The sequence below is a fragment of the Chlorocebus sabaeus genome, chromosome 25 (assembly GCF_047675955.1).
Source record: "Chlorocebus sabaeus isolate Y175 chromosome 25, mChlSab1.0.hap1, whole genome shotgun sequence".
NCBI lineage: Eukaryota > Metazoa > Chordata > Mammalia > Primates > Cercopithecidae > Chlorocebus > Chlorocebus sabaeus.
This window is the reverse complement of record NC_132928.1, coordinates 24,477,658-24,491,689: the sequence shown is the minus strand read 5'-3', so window position 1 is coordinate 24,491,689 and position 14,032 is coordinate 24,477,658. Positions and strand designations below refer to the sequence as shown.

At 51.3% G+C, this 14,032-nt stretch overlaps 1 protein-coding gene across 20 annotated transcripts in view; it reads left to right on the top strand.

The window, feature by feature from the left end:
- The window catches only part of NFASC (neurofascin), a 201,247-nt gene that overhangs the window by 172,428 nt on the left and 14,787 nt on the right, over positions 1 to 14,032 (top strand). For 9 of the 20 annotated variants that reach the window (XM_007988770.3, XM_073011569.1, XM_007988769.3 and 6 more), the window contains 3 exons: positions 3,943 to 4,176; positions 7,946 to 8,062; positions 9,368 to 9,520. The exons of 6 other annotated variants lie outside the window; for them this stretch is intronic. In XM_007988770.3, the coding sequence (XP_007986961.3) occupies positions 3,943 to 4,176; positions 7,946 to 8,062; positions 9,368 to 9,520 (504 nt within the window). The remainder of the gene's footprint in view (positions 1 to 3,942; positions 4,177 to 7,945; positions 8,063 to 9,367; positions 9,521 to 14,032) is intronic. 5 more of the 20 variants (XR_012091204.1, XM_073011570.1, XM_073011571.1 and 2 more) reach the window with 5 other exon arrangements.

The window sequence follows — 14,032 nt, the reverse complement described above, 5'->3', positions numbered from 1 at the left end:
TGTTCATCTCTCACCCAGTGAAGATAATCCCTCTCATCCACCTGTATCTGCAGTCTCTTAGGATTGCTGCCCATCTGTCTGACAATCTGTGAGTTGGCCAGGGTAGTCAACATGCCATGTGGACATTTTTGGACTAAACCTTCCACCTTGGAATGTCTAGGAAGTGCTGTCCTCTTCTTTGACCCAGCTTAGGTCTGCAGATGTTTGGTGGGCTCTTGATAGGTGCCCTGTTCCGTGGCAGGTTCTGGGACAGAAAGATGAATGACACGAGTCATCTCTCCTCAGTGTTCTCCATCTCATGCATGGTGCTCCCTGAAACCCTCCTGGAAAACCCTTGGTCATGGCCAGGGTGCCTTCCAGTGTGCATTAGGTGACAAACCTGTGAGGTTGATGCTGCTGTCTAGGAGGGACCTTGTGCTTCCAGCTCTAGCCCACTCAGGATCCCCCCTTAGCTAACAGAGGGTCTCTGCTGCCCCTTCTCCTCGGTCGCCGGGCTGGTGGTCTCCACTGAGCACTGGCCAGGATTGCTTCCAAACCTGTAGCTCCTATTGTGGCAGGAAATGACATCTTAGCCCAGTCATATGTCTTCCCAGCCTGGTGCCACTCTGTTGGTAAGCCCTACTTCTTAGTTTTTTTTGAAAACATCGCTCTTCTATTCTCTCCCCAACCTCAGCCCCAGGGGATGAAATAATCTGAATCTCCTTGGACCTGAGCCGTAGAAGGTTTTCCCCGTGGAACACTTGCCCCTTCGTTCCACCTGTACTAGCACCCTGACAGCTCACTGCCTGACTCTTCTGCACCTTCCCTCAGAGGCTTTTCTTCTTTCCTCCACCCTCCCTAGCTCCCTGGGGGCCCTGTCCTGCCTTGGGACAATAGACACAGCTAATGAGTGGGTCAGAGATGTGCCAGCAGTGACCTCAGCCCGCTGAGGTTGTATCCTCTATGGTAACTTCGATGGTCGGAGCCCTGGGGAGGCTGCCAGAAAGTGACCCCTTTTCTCTGTGACATCTCTTGCTCCCTCTTACTAAGCCTGAGCCAGAGAGGAAGCAGCTAGGTAGCCATCATCAGAGAAAAATGCTTCCTTTCTGCCACACTTGGCGAAGTGGCCATAAATCAGGCGAGGGGACAATGCAGTGTAGAAACATCTTCAGAGCCATCTCTCATCCTTGCCTCTGCCCAGCAGGGCCAGTGAGGAAAATGCTGTCACCTGGGCTCTCTTGACATCTCTGTCCTCCAGCTACTCACTGGAACATCCTGGGGGAAGTGTGTGCCCCCACCTATGGCCCTGTTGGGGTATGAGTGTGTGTGTGTCTCTGTGTGTCTGAGGGCCACGGGGCCACATGAGAGAGTGTAAAGCTTTGGGGAAGATTGACGTGGTTTCTGGGGCCTGGGGAATGTAGCAGCCACTGCACCTGTAGGAAGGGAGCCCAGGCCCCTGCACTACGCAGTGTGATGATTCAGGTTAAAAGGGAGTGTTTGCTTTTTTGTTTTGTTTTTTTGAGGCGGAGTCTTGCTCTGTCGCCCAGGCTAGAGTACAGTGGTGCGATCTTGGCTCACTGCAACCTCCCCTGAAGGGAGTGTTTTCCAATGACGCCTTTTAGATAGTCATGAGAAGGGCTACCTTGTGAGCATTTGATTTGTCAGAAATTATTAGAAAATATACTATTTATAAAGAACTCTGGCAGGTGCAGCACTTTGGGAGGCTGAGGCCAGAGAATTGCTTGAGCCTGGTAGTTCAAGACCAGCCTGGGTTCCATGACAAAACCCCATCTCTACAAAAAATACACAAATTAGCCAGGCATGGTGGACCTGTAGCTGGACCTATAGTCCCAGCTGCTTGGGAGGCTGAGGTGGGAGGATGGCTTGAGCCTGGGGGGTCGAGGCTACAATGAGCCATGATCACACCATTACACTCCAGCCTGGGTAACAGAGCAAGATCCTGTCTCGACAAAATAATTTCTCCAGGTCCATCCCAGCAGCACAGAGCAGCAGAAAGAGCCCATGTGTGTCCATGGCCATGAGAGCTGCAGGGAGCAGGCCTAGGAGAGGACTGACCTTTGTCGCATGGGTCTCTCAGGCTTTCCCATGTATGTGTACACAGTGTGCGTGTGTGTGTGTGCGCACACGTGTCGGTGGGTGGGGATAAGGGAATCCCTCATGTTGAGTGTTTATAGTGCTAAGCTTGTATTCCAGGCCTGAGGCCATCCTGGACTGAGCACAGCCCTGAATAAAGAATCTGAGAGGGAGAGTTGCCCCACCGCTCACCCCTCCCCACACCGCCCTGATGTCTGTGGGTTGACCAGGGTTTGGGGAATATAGCATTGTGAGCTTTGAACTTGCCCAGGAACCTCTGGAACATATGGGGCATAGTCAGCTGCCCAGTGTGACTTTGGTGGCCAGCACCCTTGGGGCACAGTAGTACCTCTGATCTTATTAGTAGGGAAGCAGGAGCATTGCCTCCTTCTCCAAAGAAGGACTTGTAATATTGGAGACCCAAGGGAATGAACTGGCTTTTGTTGGGCAGGCTCTGGCTGGGAAGGCTTAGGATCGCTTCACTCTCCCTTTAAAAAGCTCTCTGGCAATTCTTTCTCTGGCATCCCTCCCTGCCCTAGCCCCTTTCTTGGGGATATGATTTTCCTGAGAGATCTGAGGCTGGGTGGGATCCCTTGGGAGTGAGAGTTAGCTGCCTTTGTTTTAAAGTCCCTGCCTACTGCCACATTAGCATCAACTCTAGAAAGTGAACTGCGATCAGATCACAGGAGATCGAGTGCAAGGAGGAGAGGTGGCTCTGTCTCTCTCTGCTTGGCCTCATTATTCTCATACTCTCAGCTTTAGCAAAAATTAGATCTGCAGGGAAGGATAGGGCAGCCCTTTCCATGACCTTCTGTATCAGTAAAGAAGACCTATGAAAAAGTTGTCACATACATAAGCTTAGTCCTCCCAAGCTGACCAATATCCAAGGATCACTTTGGGTGGGAGATGGGTGTCATGAGAGGGTTAGCCCAGATCTGAATGATTCTGTGCCCCATGAAGATGCATGCAGAAAAGAAGTCCAGCATGTGCCTCGCTGTGCCTGGGACTCCTCTGTCTACTGTGGGCTGGGAAGGTGGTGCTGCTGAGTGTGGGTCATAGTGTCATTCCATTAGCACCCTCTTCCCATGTTCTCGTGTGAACAGAAAGCACTTGTACCTGCACCCAAATTTCCTAGAGAGAAAGGCAGTTGTAAGAAGTCACTTTGGATTAGGGTGGTTGCAGGAAGGGCCACCATTGAGCAGAGAAGGGAAAGAGAGGGAGGAGAGGCAGAGGAATGACTGAGGAGAGCCAAGACTGGAGGAGGGCAAGGGCAGGCAGAACGCCGTGCGAGGCTTGCCCGCGCAGAGCGGAGACTGTTCCCTCTCTGTCATCAGGTTCGGGTGGCTGTTTGGGCTCACGCAGGCATGACAAAGGGTGATTTTGGAGTGAATGGTTGGGAATGGCAGGCCGCCTTAAGCCTCTGCTGGACAGGGCCCCGCCGCCTGCCCACCTCTAGGCTGGGGCTCCAGGGCTGGATCCAACTTGTGCTGCTTGGGCCTATGTCTGGGTGGCATCTGGCCAATGTTTGGCCTGGGGCTTCATGCCATCCCTGGGGTCTGAGCTATTCAGCGCGTGCCCCTTTCCCGTCTCATCCTCGTGCATCCTTGGCTGGGTGCATGCTGGGTGCTTCAAGCCACGCAGACCATGAGAAGAAAATGAAACACACACAGGGCTTCATTCTCTTCCTCTCCCATGGTTGTGTCTTCTGTTGCTGCGACCTGTCTGACCCAGCCCGTTATGCCTGGGGAGGCTCCTGATGACTAAGCCCCATCTCCTCACCGGGCTGCCTGCCTTGCACGCGGGGGCCGTGTGTCCAGGCTGGGCACAGCCAAACCAACCAGACTCGGCTGTTTTACATTTCCCTCTCAGCTCCTCCCACATTGCCCCCGACTACCGTGGGTGCGACGGGCGCTGTGAGCAGTACCGATGCTACTGCCATTGCTGCCACCACCGAAGCCACAACAGTCCCCATCATCCCAACTGTCGCACCTACCACCATCGCCACCACCACCGTCGCCACAACTACTACAGCCACTGCTGCCACCACCACCACCACGGAGAGTCCTCCCACCACCACCTCCGGGACTAAGATACACGAATCCGGTACTGCGCATCGCCCATGCTCCCCATCCCCTCCTGGCCCACCTCCCCAGTGGTCTCCAGACGAACCCACAGGCTCCCCCAGCTAGGAGGTGGGGTCTGGGATGGTGTTTACCACCACCTCCTTTTGTGTTTCCTTTGGAAACTCACCTGTGACTAGATGCTCAGTCCCGTAGCCTGGAGGTCCAGATCTCCCCCAGCCTGGCCCTGACACACACAAACTCCTTGGGTGGTCCTCCACCACTCAGTACCCCCCATTCTAGCCTCAGATCCCTGTTCCTTAACAGATGGCCCAGCTCCTTGGGCAGGGCCCCCAGGTTCCAGATGTCAGGACTGCCTCCAGCTACATGTCAGGCAGTCAGCTCAGGGCCGAGCACTCTGGAAGGAAGACTGTGTGAGGAGGGGAAAAGGACCAGCCACTGCACAACTGGCCTGAGGGAGTTTCCTGCCCTGGCCACATCTGCATCTGGCCTAGGGGCTGAGCAGCAGGGAGTGGCTATGCCAGGCAGCTCTGTTCCCAGAACCCCTGCTCCTTCCTTGCCTCTCCTCCCACAAGGAACACTTAACAGACTTTTCTTTTACAAAGTCAGAGCTTCCAGGAAACTGTACTGCCAAGGAGTCCCTTAATGCCCACTCACGTTCCCCAAGCCCTCAAAAGCAGGCATGGAGGGAAAATTACGGGCATTCTCAGGGCCCCTGGTAAGAATCGATCCCAGGGCTGGTATACTGAGCCAGGAGAATGCACTGTTCCTGTATCATGCAACTAGGCCAGGAAGCTCTGTTCTTCCAGTTCGGGGAGACCCCAGGGGAATTCAGCGATGCTTCCAAGCACTGAGCATCAGTCTTTTATTACCAACAAGGGGAAGGTCTGTAGCTTCCTGAGCCCACAGGCCAGCTATAAAATCAGTGTGAGGCAGCCAGCAGGGCTGGCAGGAAGCATCCAGAACTCTTCTGCCGCAGTTGTAGAATTGTAGGCCCCGGTGGGCACCCCTTTGTCTCCTGGGCAAGTCCCTTTACCTTCCAAGGCCTCCTTTCTCCCATCCTGCTCCACTTTTCTCGGCCTCCTGAATGAGGATGGAGGCTTAATAGACATGAGAGGATTTTGTTTTTAGCTCAATGACATGGAGTTAAGTGAGCTGTCAGGGCAGATGAGAGGCACAGCTGCCGTGAGCTCCTGAGACCCTGAAAATGCTGGTTTGCTTGACAGGTGCCATCTAGAAGTTAACAGGCACTTTAGGAAAAAGTTGGCTGAGGAGGAACCTGCTGGGGTATTAGAAGCTGCCACCAGCGGGTTGGTGACTGATGTCCTTTGGGGCCACGGCGAGGCATCTTTTTCATTGAAGTGGGGCTCTTCGTCCTACAAGTGCTTTGAGTTCGGAGAAAAGATGAATCAAAAATGAAGAAAGGAAGTGGCTCTTGCTCCCCAGCAAAGAGTTACTTGCCTTCTGAAATATAGGCCTTGTTGCCACATAGGACCAGCCCCCGCAGCACTCCTCAAGTTCTGTGAGACACTGCAGAAGACCTGGCCATGGCCTTGATCTTATCTAGACCTTGGGAACACTCCTCAACCATCCTCACCTCCTTAATGTAGCAGAATGGCTGTCTAGGACTTTAAAAATGAATGTTTACTTTTTTCATGCCTTACATCTTGGGAAAACATGTTTCATAAGTTTACTCTTCTCAGGGTGAAATAGGCCTTTTTATTTGTCCTTAGCCTGTCTTTTTCAGATTTCAAGGGAGATTCCCTAATTCTTACATTCCAGGAGTCAGTGAGACAATCCATGCTTCCCCTCCCTGACCCTTTTTGTGTTTCTAGGTGTTGTTATCTCACATGCTTGGTCCTTCTCTTTGAACTTTTTAGTGCTTCCAGGTCATGATCCTGATCTCTCTGTGGCAATGCCTTCCTCCAGCTCCCACTTCTAAATCATCTTGGCTTCCCATTGCCTAGCCTTTTCTAAAAGAACCCCAATCTTCATTGCCTTTAAAACAGCCAGATTTGACTCAATTTCATATTGGTGGCCAAACTGTTTAAACACAAATTCTCTAGCTATTTACAGGGCTTAGAGCTGAGGAGAAGGAAACTCAAGTCCCCAAATCATGACTAATCACAATTCATTCTCACCAGCAAGAACCATGAAATTCTAAGGAGCTAGAATTTGGGATGGCTTCAAGCGGCCAGTACAATTGAAGCATCTGGCAGACAGGCAAGGAAGCCTACCTTCTGCCCTCCCCACGGTGCCATCAATGGAATCACTTTCTTGGCCCCTCACTTAATATGAATCATATCCACCTGGGGCAACCAACGCCTGACAAGGTTGTAGTGCAGAAGGCACCTCTTTGAAGTGAAAACCAGGAGATCTTTTATCACTTCCCCAGCCCTGCAGGCTCAGTCACATGTCAACTAGATAATGAATAAATGCATCACCAATGTACTCTATTCATTTATTTTTGACAAGTGAGTTGGTGACAGTGCCCCCTTGCATGCTAATAAAATATACAGGAGCCACACTTGTAAAGTCTTTGAAATACAAGGCTTCATGTGAGTACTCCACTATTAAATCTTTGCTGGAAAATGGGGTAACCAGACTGCTGGGACTCTTGAAAAATGATTACGTTTGAAGATTAGTGCCCTTCTCCTGTACACAGGCTATGGTTTCAGACAGCACCACGGCTTTGATAAAGTGGCTCCCAGCTCATAAGAACTTGATAATTAATGTCCTCTGTGTTGCATAGAGATCAGGCATCAAAAACTTGGTGGTGCTGAGAAGCCAACAGAACAGGATTCTTTGGTATCTGGACCACTGAGGGCTGGTTGTCAAGTAGTTATCTTCTCTTGGTCCCACCTAGTTCACGTGAGGGAGAGGAAGCGTTCGCACTGCCTTTCTCGGGCCCCTGAGATTCTAGGCTTTAGACAATCTGAGGCTGTTAGACACATCAGTCAGGCTCTCTCTGACCAAGAACAACCCAAGAGGCTCCCTAGACCAGCCTCACCTGTCTGGATCACCATTCTCCTGCAGCTTCAAAAGTACGTCCTTCCTGCAAATTTCATCAAGACTCTTGGCTCTTAAAGATAACCCTCTCCTTTCTGCAGCACTTCTATGCTTAAAGGGCAGGGAGCTGGCACACATCTCCTCTGTGTGGCCTCCTGCTCCTGGACACACGGCCTTTTTCCTGGGCCCTTTCCTTACACTGTTGACATGACAAGCGATCTGAAAAGGGAATAAGTCCAGGTTAGAGCCTCAAATGGCACAGATCAAAACCCACTCTTTCTACAAAAATTAGCCGGGCGTGGTGGCAGGCACCTGTAATCTCAGCAACTTGGGAGGCTGAGGCAGGAGAATCGCTTGAACCTGGGAGGTGGAGATTGCAGTGAGTCGAAATCACGCCACTGTACTCCAGCTTGGGCAACAGAACAATACTCCGTCTCAAAAAACAAAAAACAAAAACAAAAAAAACACTCTTTCGTTTCTAACCCTACCTATGTGGACACAGTCAGTTTCCAGCTCTCCCTCAGAAGTCCTCCCGACTGCACCTGCTTGTCCCTGGACAGTGACCTCTGGCCTGGCCACCAAGGCTGCAGCTTGGAGCTCTGTCAGGCCCTGTGCACAGCCATTTCTGACTCTCCCCTTTCCTAGATGACTGTGTGTACGTGTGTGCGTGCGCGAGCGTGGGCATGTGCGTGCATGCACACGCTTGTGTGTATGTGTGTGTCTCCATGTCTCTGGTGCCACTCCCTCCTCATCACTAACTCCTCTTCTAACCCGTCCACCAGCCCCCGATGAGCAGTCCATATGGAACGTCACGGTGCTCCCCAACAGTAAATGGGCCAACATCACCTGGAAGCACAATTTCGGGCCCGGAACTGACTTTGTGGTTGAGTACATCGACAGTAAGCATTGCTGTGCGGGGTGGTGGTGGCGGCAGCGGCGTCGGCAGCAGCGGCGGGTAGCGGTAGATGCCATTAAAGAGATCCTGTGAACTCCCCCAGGCTCAGAGAGGCCTTTTAGCCTGGCTTAATTATGGCTTAATGAAATCGATATGCACTTAGGCAGCAGAGAGGTGGGAGGAACAGACTGAAGGAGAAGGAAGGGGGCTTCTGAAGCCATTAGTGGAAGTCTAGGGTTGCATGTCTGTGGAGGACCTGTGTAAAGGGGTCCTTCATTCATTTCCTGCCCAGGATGAGGGTTCTGAATAGCCCCCAAATGAGCCAAATCTCTGCATTGATCTCCTTAATTCAGGCTCCACTAGACTGGGTGGGCCAGTTCACAGACTTGGGCTACAACCCTGCTTTGCTCCAAGAGGAATGCCAGCAGCCCCTAGTCAGAGCCACAGACCAGAGCCATTTGTCCCAGCTGGTGGCTTGAGCTGAGTTGCTCACCCTTTACTGGAGCTTGGGACCAAGGGTACAGATTCGTTGGACTGCAGAGTGTGGCCCCTGAGTGAAGGACCCTGTGGGTCAAACCCACCATCCTGGCCTCTTTAGTATGTGCTCTAAACAATTAAGCCAACTAACCCAGCCAGCAAATCCACCTGGGATAGCCTACCCAAAGAGCTCTCAGGAGAGAGCAAAGCTGACTTAGTTCTCTCTGGTTGGAGGAGGAGTTCACATCCACGGCACCTGGACTCCATAGTTTGGTCCATACTTTTGTCCATACTTTTTCAGCCTCCTACCACCCCTATTCACCCTACAGTGTACATGCATAGGCACATGCTTTTCCTGATGTGGGATTTCACCACATGGTGAGAAATGAGAGGTAAAGCTAGGAATGAGAGCCAAGAGTCAGAGTCCCAGCTCATCTTGTTTTCATGAGGGATGCTAACTGGCTTTCTGGCCCTCACCAGCCAGATCCATGTGAAAAGTCAATTGCTTCCAGGGCAACAGAGCATCTGCTGACAAGCTAAGAGTGTAAGGAAGTAGGTTATAATATGTCTAGTGTGAAGACTGGTGAGGAAAGAGAACTTCAGGAGAAGGAACGGTGTCCCCAGCTGAAGGGCTGTTTAAAAGAGTTAGTATTGCATGGACAGGCCTGGGGAAGCTGCCTGGAAACCTCCCGGTCTGTACGATGGACTGGACCCGCGGTTCTCTGGTCCCTTCCCCCACACTTTCTACCTTTGACAGGTGACCAGGACCTAAGCACTGGCTCTCCAGCTCCTGGTGCCTGGCTCTAGGCTGATTGAGGTTTCTGTTCCCCAGGCAACCATACGAAAAAAACTGTCCCAGTTAAGGCCCAGGCTCAGCCTATACAGCTGACAGACCTCTATCCCGGGATGACATACACGTTGCGGGTTTATTCCCGGGACAACGAGGGCATCAGCAGTACCGTCATCACCTTTATGACCAGTACAGGTGAGAGGGGACCTGGCCTGGCCATCCCCTGCGAGCATGGGGCATTTCATTCTCATCCTCAGCTTCCTGCTTGCCTCTCTCCTCAGAAAGAAGACTCATCCCCACCCCATTCCCCACCTTGCATGGCATGTCTCAGCTCTTATTATGCATCAGCTGAAGGCTCTCAGGAAGCCTAGAGGAGCCCAGTGTGCATGCGTAGTAGACAGGAAACAGTGATTGTGGCCCTGTGGGGTCAGAAGGAAACGAAGGGTTGTTTAACGACAACAGAGAACACTTAGCCCCCTGCTCTGCCTGGTGTGTGTGCACATTTGGTCACTGTCTGTGGGTCTGCGGGCTGCAGGAGAGTAGTGCAACCTGGCCTGTGTGCACAGGGGCTGGCTCCCTTCGTGCAGGATCAGGGGATAGGGCCATCACAGGGCCTTGATCTAGAAGTCACTCCAGGAGATCAGTGCATTTGTTACTCCCTTGCCACCATCACCTATTGTTAAAAATTTCAAAGTGAGTGACACAGCTTGTTTGGGGCTTTGTTTTTGTCCCAAGTTTGTCTTGGCCTAAAAGTAGGCGACTTTTTGGCATTCAGGGAGAGGAGAAGTAGTTCTCCAGAACTGGAATGGTTCTGGCTCTATAGTGGCTTCAGCTGTGGATGAAGAAACATCTTCCTTGTGCCAAATGAACAGGCCAACTGGGGCTCAGCAAAGGGCACAAGGTTCAGCAATCTCTGTGCTGGTAGGGGTAGCTGGCAGTCTGGATACTTACAGGGCACTCTCTGGTCTGTGTGTGTGTAGCTTTAAACTCAGCCGAGCAGGCTGCCAAGTGGCCTGTATGCTAAGCCCCGGGGCTAAGGGTAAGGGTGGGGAAAGAGATTAAGAGAGAAAAGGATCAGTGCCTTGCCCCCAAGGGATATCCTAATCAGATGCAGGGCATTAGATACACAGGATAGGGGAGGGGAAAAAACACAGTGATTTATATGAACTTCTGAATGTTGACTTAAATATTCATTACTCCTCCTGCACCTGGCCTGGCGAGGCTGATCCTGGTAGCTTGCATCTTGGGAGTCCCTGCCCATCTGTGTAAACGTCTCACCCCACCCGTTCTATCCTAGTCCCTCCTGGTCCGGCATCCTGTCTTCCTCCTTGTGTCTCTGCCTGTCCTGCGCATTTGCATGCCATCAAGGCTCAGAGGGTCTGAGAGTCAGGCTCCCTGATTGAGGCTAGCCAGGCCGACTCAGGCAAGATGTCTGAGTGAGTGGCCAGCCTGTCCTGTAACAAGGGGAGCCAGGCCAGGCAACTGGACAGTGGACTGAGCAGAGCAAGTGGCTGGACTCTGTCTAGCTCGGATGAGGTCCCAAGCTGTTGCTCACTGGTATGTGCATTTGATTTTGCTTCATTACATACTTGAGTCCAGCACAGCAGCAAAAAGCAAAGATGATATTTGAAAATAGGGTTCCATCCTAGGGAAGACTGCCAAAACCAGGACAGCCTGCTTTGAGAGCTTGACTTCTCCAGGTGCTAAGCCCTAGGGCTGTGGGTGAGGGTTCAGGCCCTGCCCTCAGGGATGTCCTAATCTGATTTGGGGTACTAAGCACACCATAGAAAACCGATTGATATTATGCTTCTGAACCTAAATACTTGTTTCTCTTTTCCTGTGCTTGGTGGAAAGGCTCATTTTGATAGCTTGCTTTCCAGTGGTGAAACAATCAGCCCTGGCAAGTCTTCCCAGACTCCTCCCAGCAAGAGCTGGAGTGGGCAGGTTGATGAGCCCAGCTCTGAGTACATATCGTCCACTTCTCTCACAGGCTGACTGGAAATTACTGTCTGCAGACCACATAGGGAAAGGAAATATTTTCACTTTCTGAAGTCTGTGAGTGTGTGTCCATATCCTTCAAAAATACACATTCTGTTTCCTGTGGATGGACTCCAGAGCTAAGTCCGTGCAACCCACAGATCCCTGTGTTTCATTAAAGCAAGAACTCATGAGCATCTCTGGGACCTGACCACTGGTCATTTAGACAACCACAGGCTGTCACTTTAGTCGGCAGACTTGAACGCACTACAGCAGTTCAGGAAGGAAATGGAAGGAAACCACTGGAAAGGCTGACAGCCTCTCTGACCCTCACCAAAAAATCCCAATGGGAAGTTAATCACCTGCTTCAAGTGTTTGAAGCCAGAGACCTGAGGGGCTACAAACACATAACCCTGGACTCCAAGAGGCCCATCAGCCCTTCTGTACTGGGTGCGGGATGGGGAAAGGCAGGAGGATGGCAGATGCTGAGAGTGGGCCAGCAGTCAGATAGCAGCCTGCCTCGGACCTCAGGAGAACAGGGAGCAGGGCCTCAGGGGACCTGAATGCAGTCAGCTTCTGCTGTGTTTGGAAGAAGCATCTCTTCCGTCGACCAGGATGGGGCAAGGTGTGGAGAGGTGTCAAATGGTGCTTAAGTGAGAACAGCCGAGCCAAACTGTATTGGGGAAAATCTATCCCCGTGGTATTTGTTAATCTATCCTTATTTCTAGAACATAATTCTTCTGCAGACTTTGAGTGACTGGCCTTTCTTCCCTGGCCAAACCCAATTCCTCTCAGTTAGAATTAGGAGTCATGAGAGCTGTCTGCTTTGCAGGTGTATTGCCCGTTTCTGAGTGGGTGTTGCAGGGGGAGGTGTGGCAGGCACACAAAACATGTCTTCTAGTCCAGTGTAAGAGGTGTGTGGGCCGGACGAGAGGATGCTCTTCTGGCTCTGGTCAGTTACAGCTGAGAGTGGTGAGTGTAAACGCACCCTGGTCTTTGCACACTGATATGACTGGATCCGTTAGGAATCTTGAAACAAGTTTAACAGACCCATTGAGTATGGTGTTGACAGTCAAATATAATTGCTCTGAGGACTTGCTAAAATGCCTTCCTCTCAGAGTCCAGGTCATGGGGTCCCATTATAAGTGTGATCATTATGTCCTCAATTTCTTTTGGTCCTTGAGAAACTAAATCACTTTGATGGGATGTGGTCGAGCCCACCTTATCCCAGATCCCACTTGATTGTGAACAGCCTTCTGTGTCCAAACTTCACAGGAAATTCTTTGGCCTTTTCAGTAAGGATGGAAGGTAACATTTGAACTTCACCTGGTACATCAGGAATGAAAAGCCGTATTTGCTTCCTAATTGCTCATGTGGCCCCTTTCTCCTGGAATGATGACTTTCTTTCCCAAGAGGAAGGAAGTCTTGTGGAGAGAGCTGTCAGGGTGCATCAGAACAAGCACCAGGAAGGTGGTGGTACAACTAGGCCATTGACTAGGTCGTTGCAGACACACAAACCAACCTCCTTGCAAAAGGTGGGTACAACTCTCCAAACACATGTTGAAGTAATTCCTTCATCCCAGTGCCCAGGTCCCGCATATGGGCAAGCCAGTATCCATATGACCCCTAGCTAATATCAGGGGAAAAACCTAAATCAGTATGCCAGGTTAACTGTATTATAGTAAGATTAAATTGACCCATTAATCAATAACTAGTCACTGACTACTTGTTATGTGACCAGCATTGTGCCAAGTACTACGAGGCTAAAAGAGATCCCCCATTCTCAAGACTTTAATAGTGTAATTGGAAACCAGGACCCAGGAAATAGAACAATTAAATGTTCCACTGCATGGAGCAGCTGAGGGTGAAATCGGAGTTCGGAGATGGTGTGAGTTGGAGCAAGGGGAGATTCAGGGAGGAGGGGTAGAGTGTGCAAAGGTGGCAGTGAGCTAGGAGGGCGACAGCCTGGGCTTTCTTGGGCAGGAGGGGCAGGATGCACGGAAAGGAGACTGGCGCTCCTGGAAGGCCAGGCTCAGAAGCTGAGCCCACACAGTGGGGAGTAAGGAAAGGTGGCATCATTGGAAGTCTCCTAGGAAGGTGGTAACAGGGTGTCTCATTGTATCCACAGGAACCGACAGGCACACATGAGGGGACCCCTGGAATAGAATGGAACAGTGAGGGGAATATGGGAGGCGTTTTGGAAGATGTGGCAGCTCTTAGAGATGGGCACAGTGGTGAGGCCTCTGGCAGCAGCAGGAGAGCTGGGAGAACCAAGGCAGGGGGCAGGAAGACGCAGGTTGAATTTTAAGCACACACATCCAAGGAGAGCTGGAGGAGGAGGCTCTGGGCTTACGGTTGTGGAGGTGGCTGGAGGGATGATGGGGATGAATAAAGGATCACTGGTGATGACGAGAGTCAAGGAGGTGGAGATCAGCTTGGGAGAGGCCCACTCAGTGGTAACAGCTGAAACGCTAAGAACAGAGGGGCTTAAAGTCAGCTTGCTGGGGGTACAGAGGAGTTGGCAGGAACTGGAGGGGGCGGAAGAGTATAGAGTGTACCAATAAGAGGGCAGCATGTGAACTGGAGCTGAAAATTCTAGTAAGTTCCTCAAGGGTTTTTGTTTTAAGACACAAGAACACTTAGGACTTTGAGACCAGCCTATGCAACATAGCAAGATCCTGTCTTTACTAAAAATAAAAAAAAATTAGCTAAGCGTGGTGACATGCACTT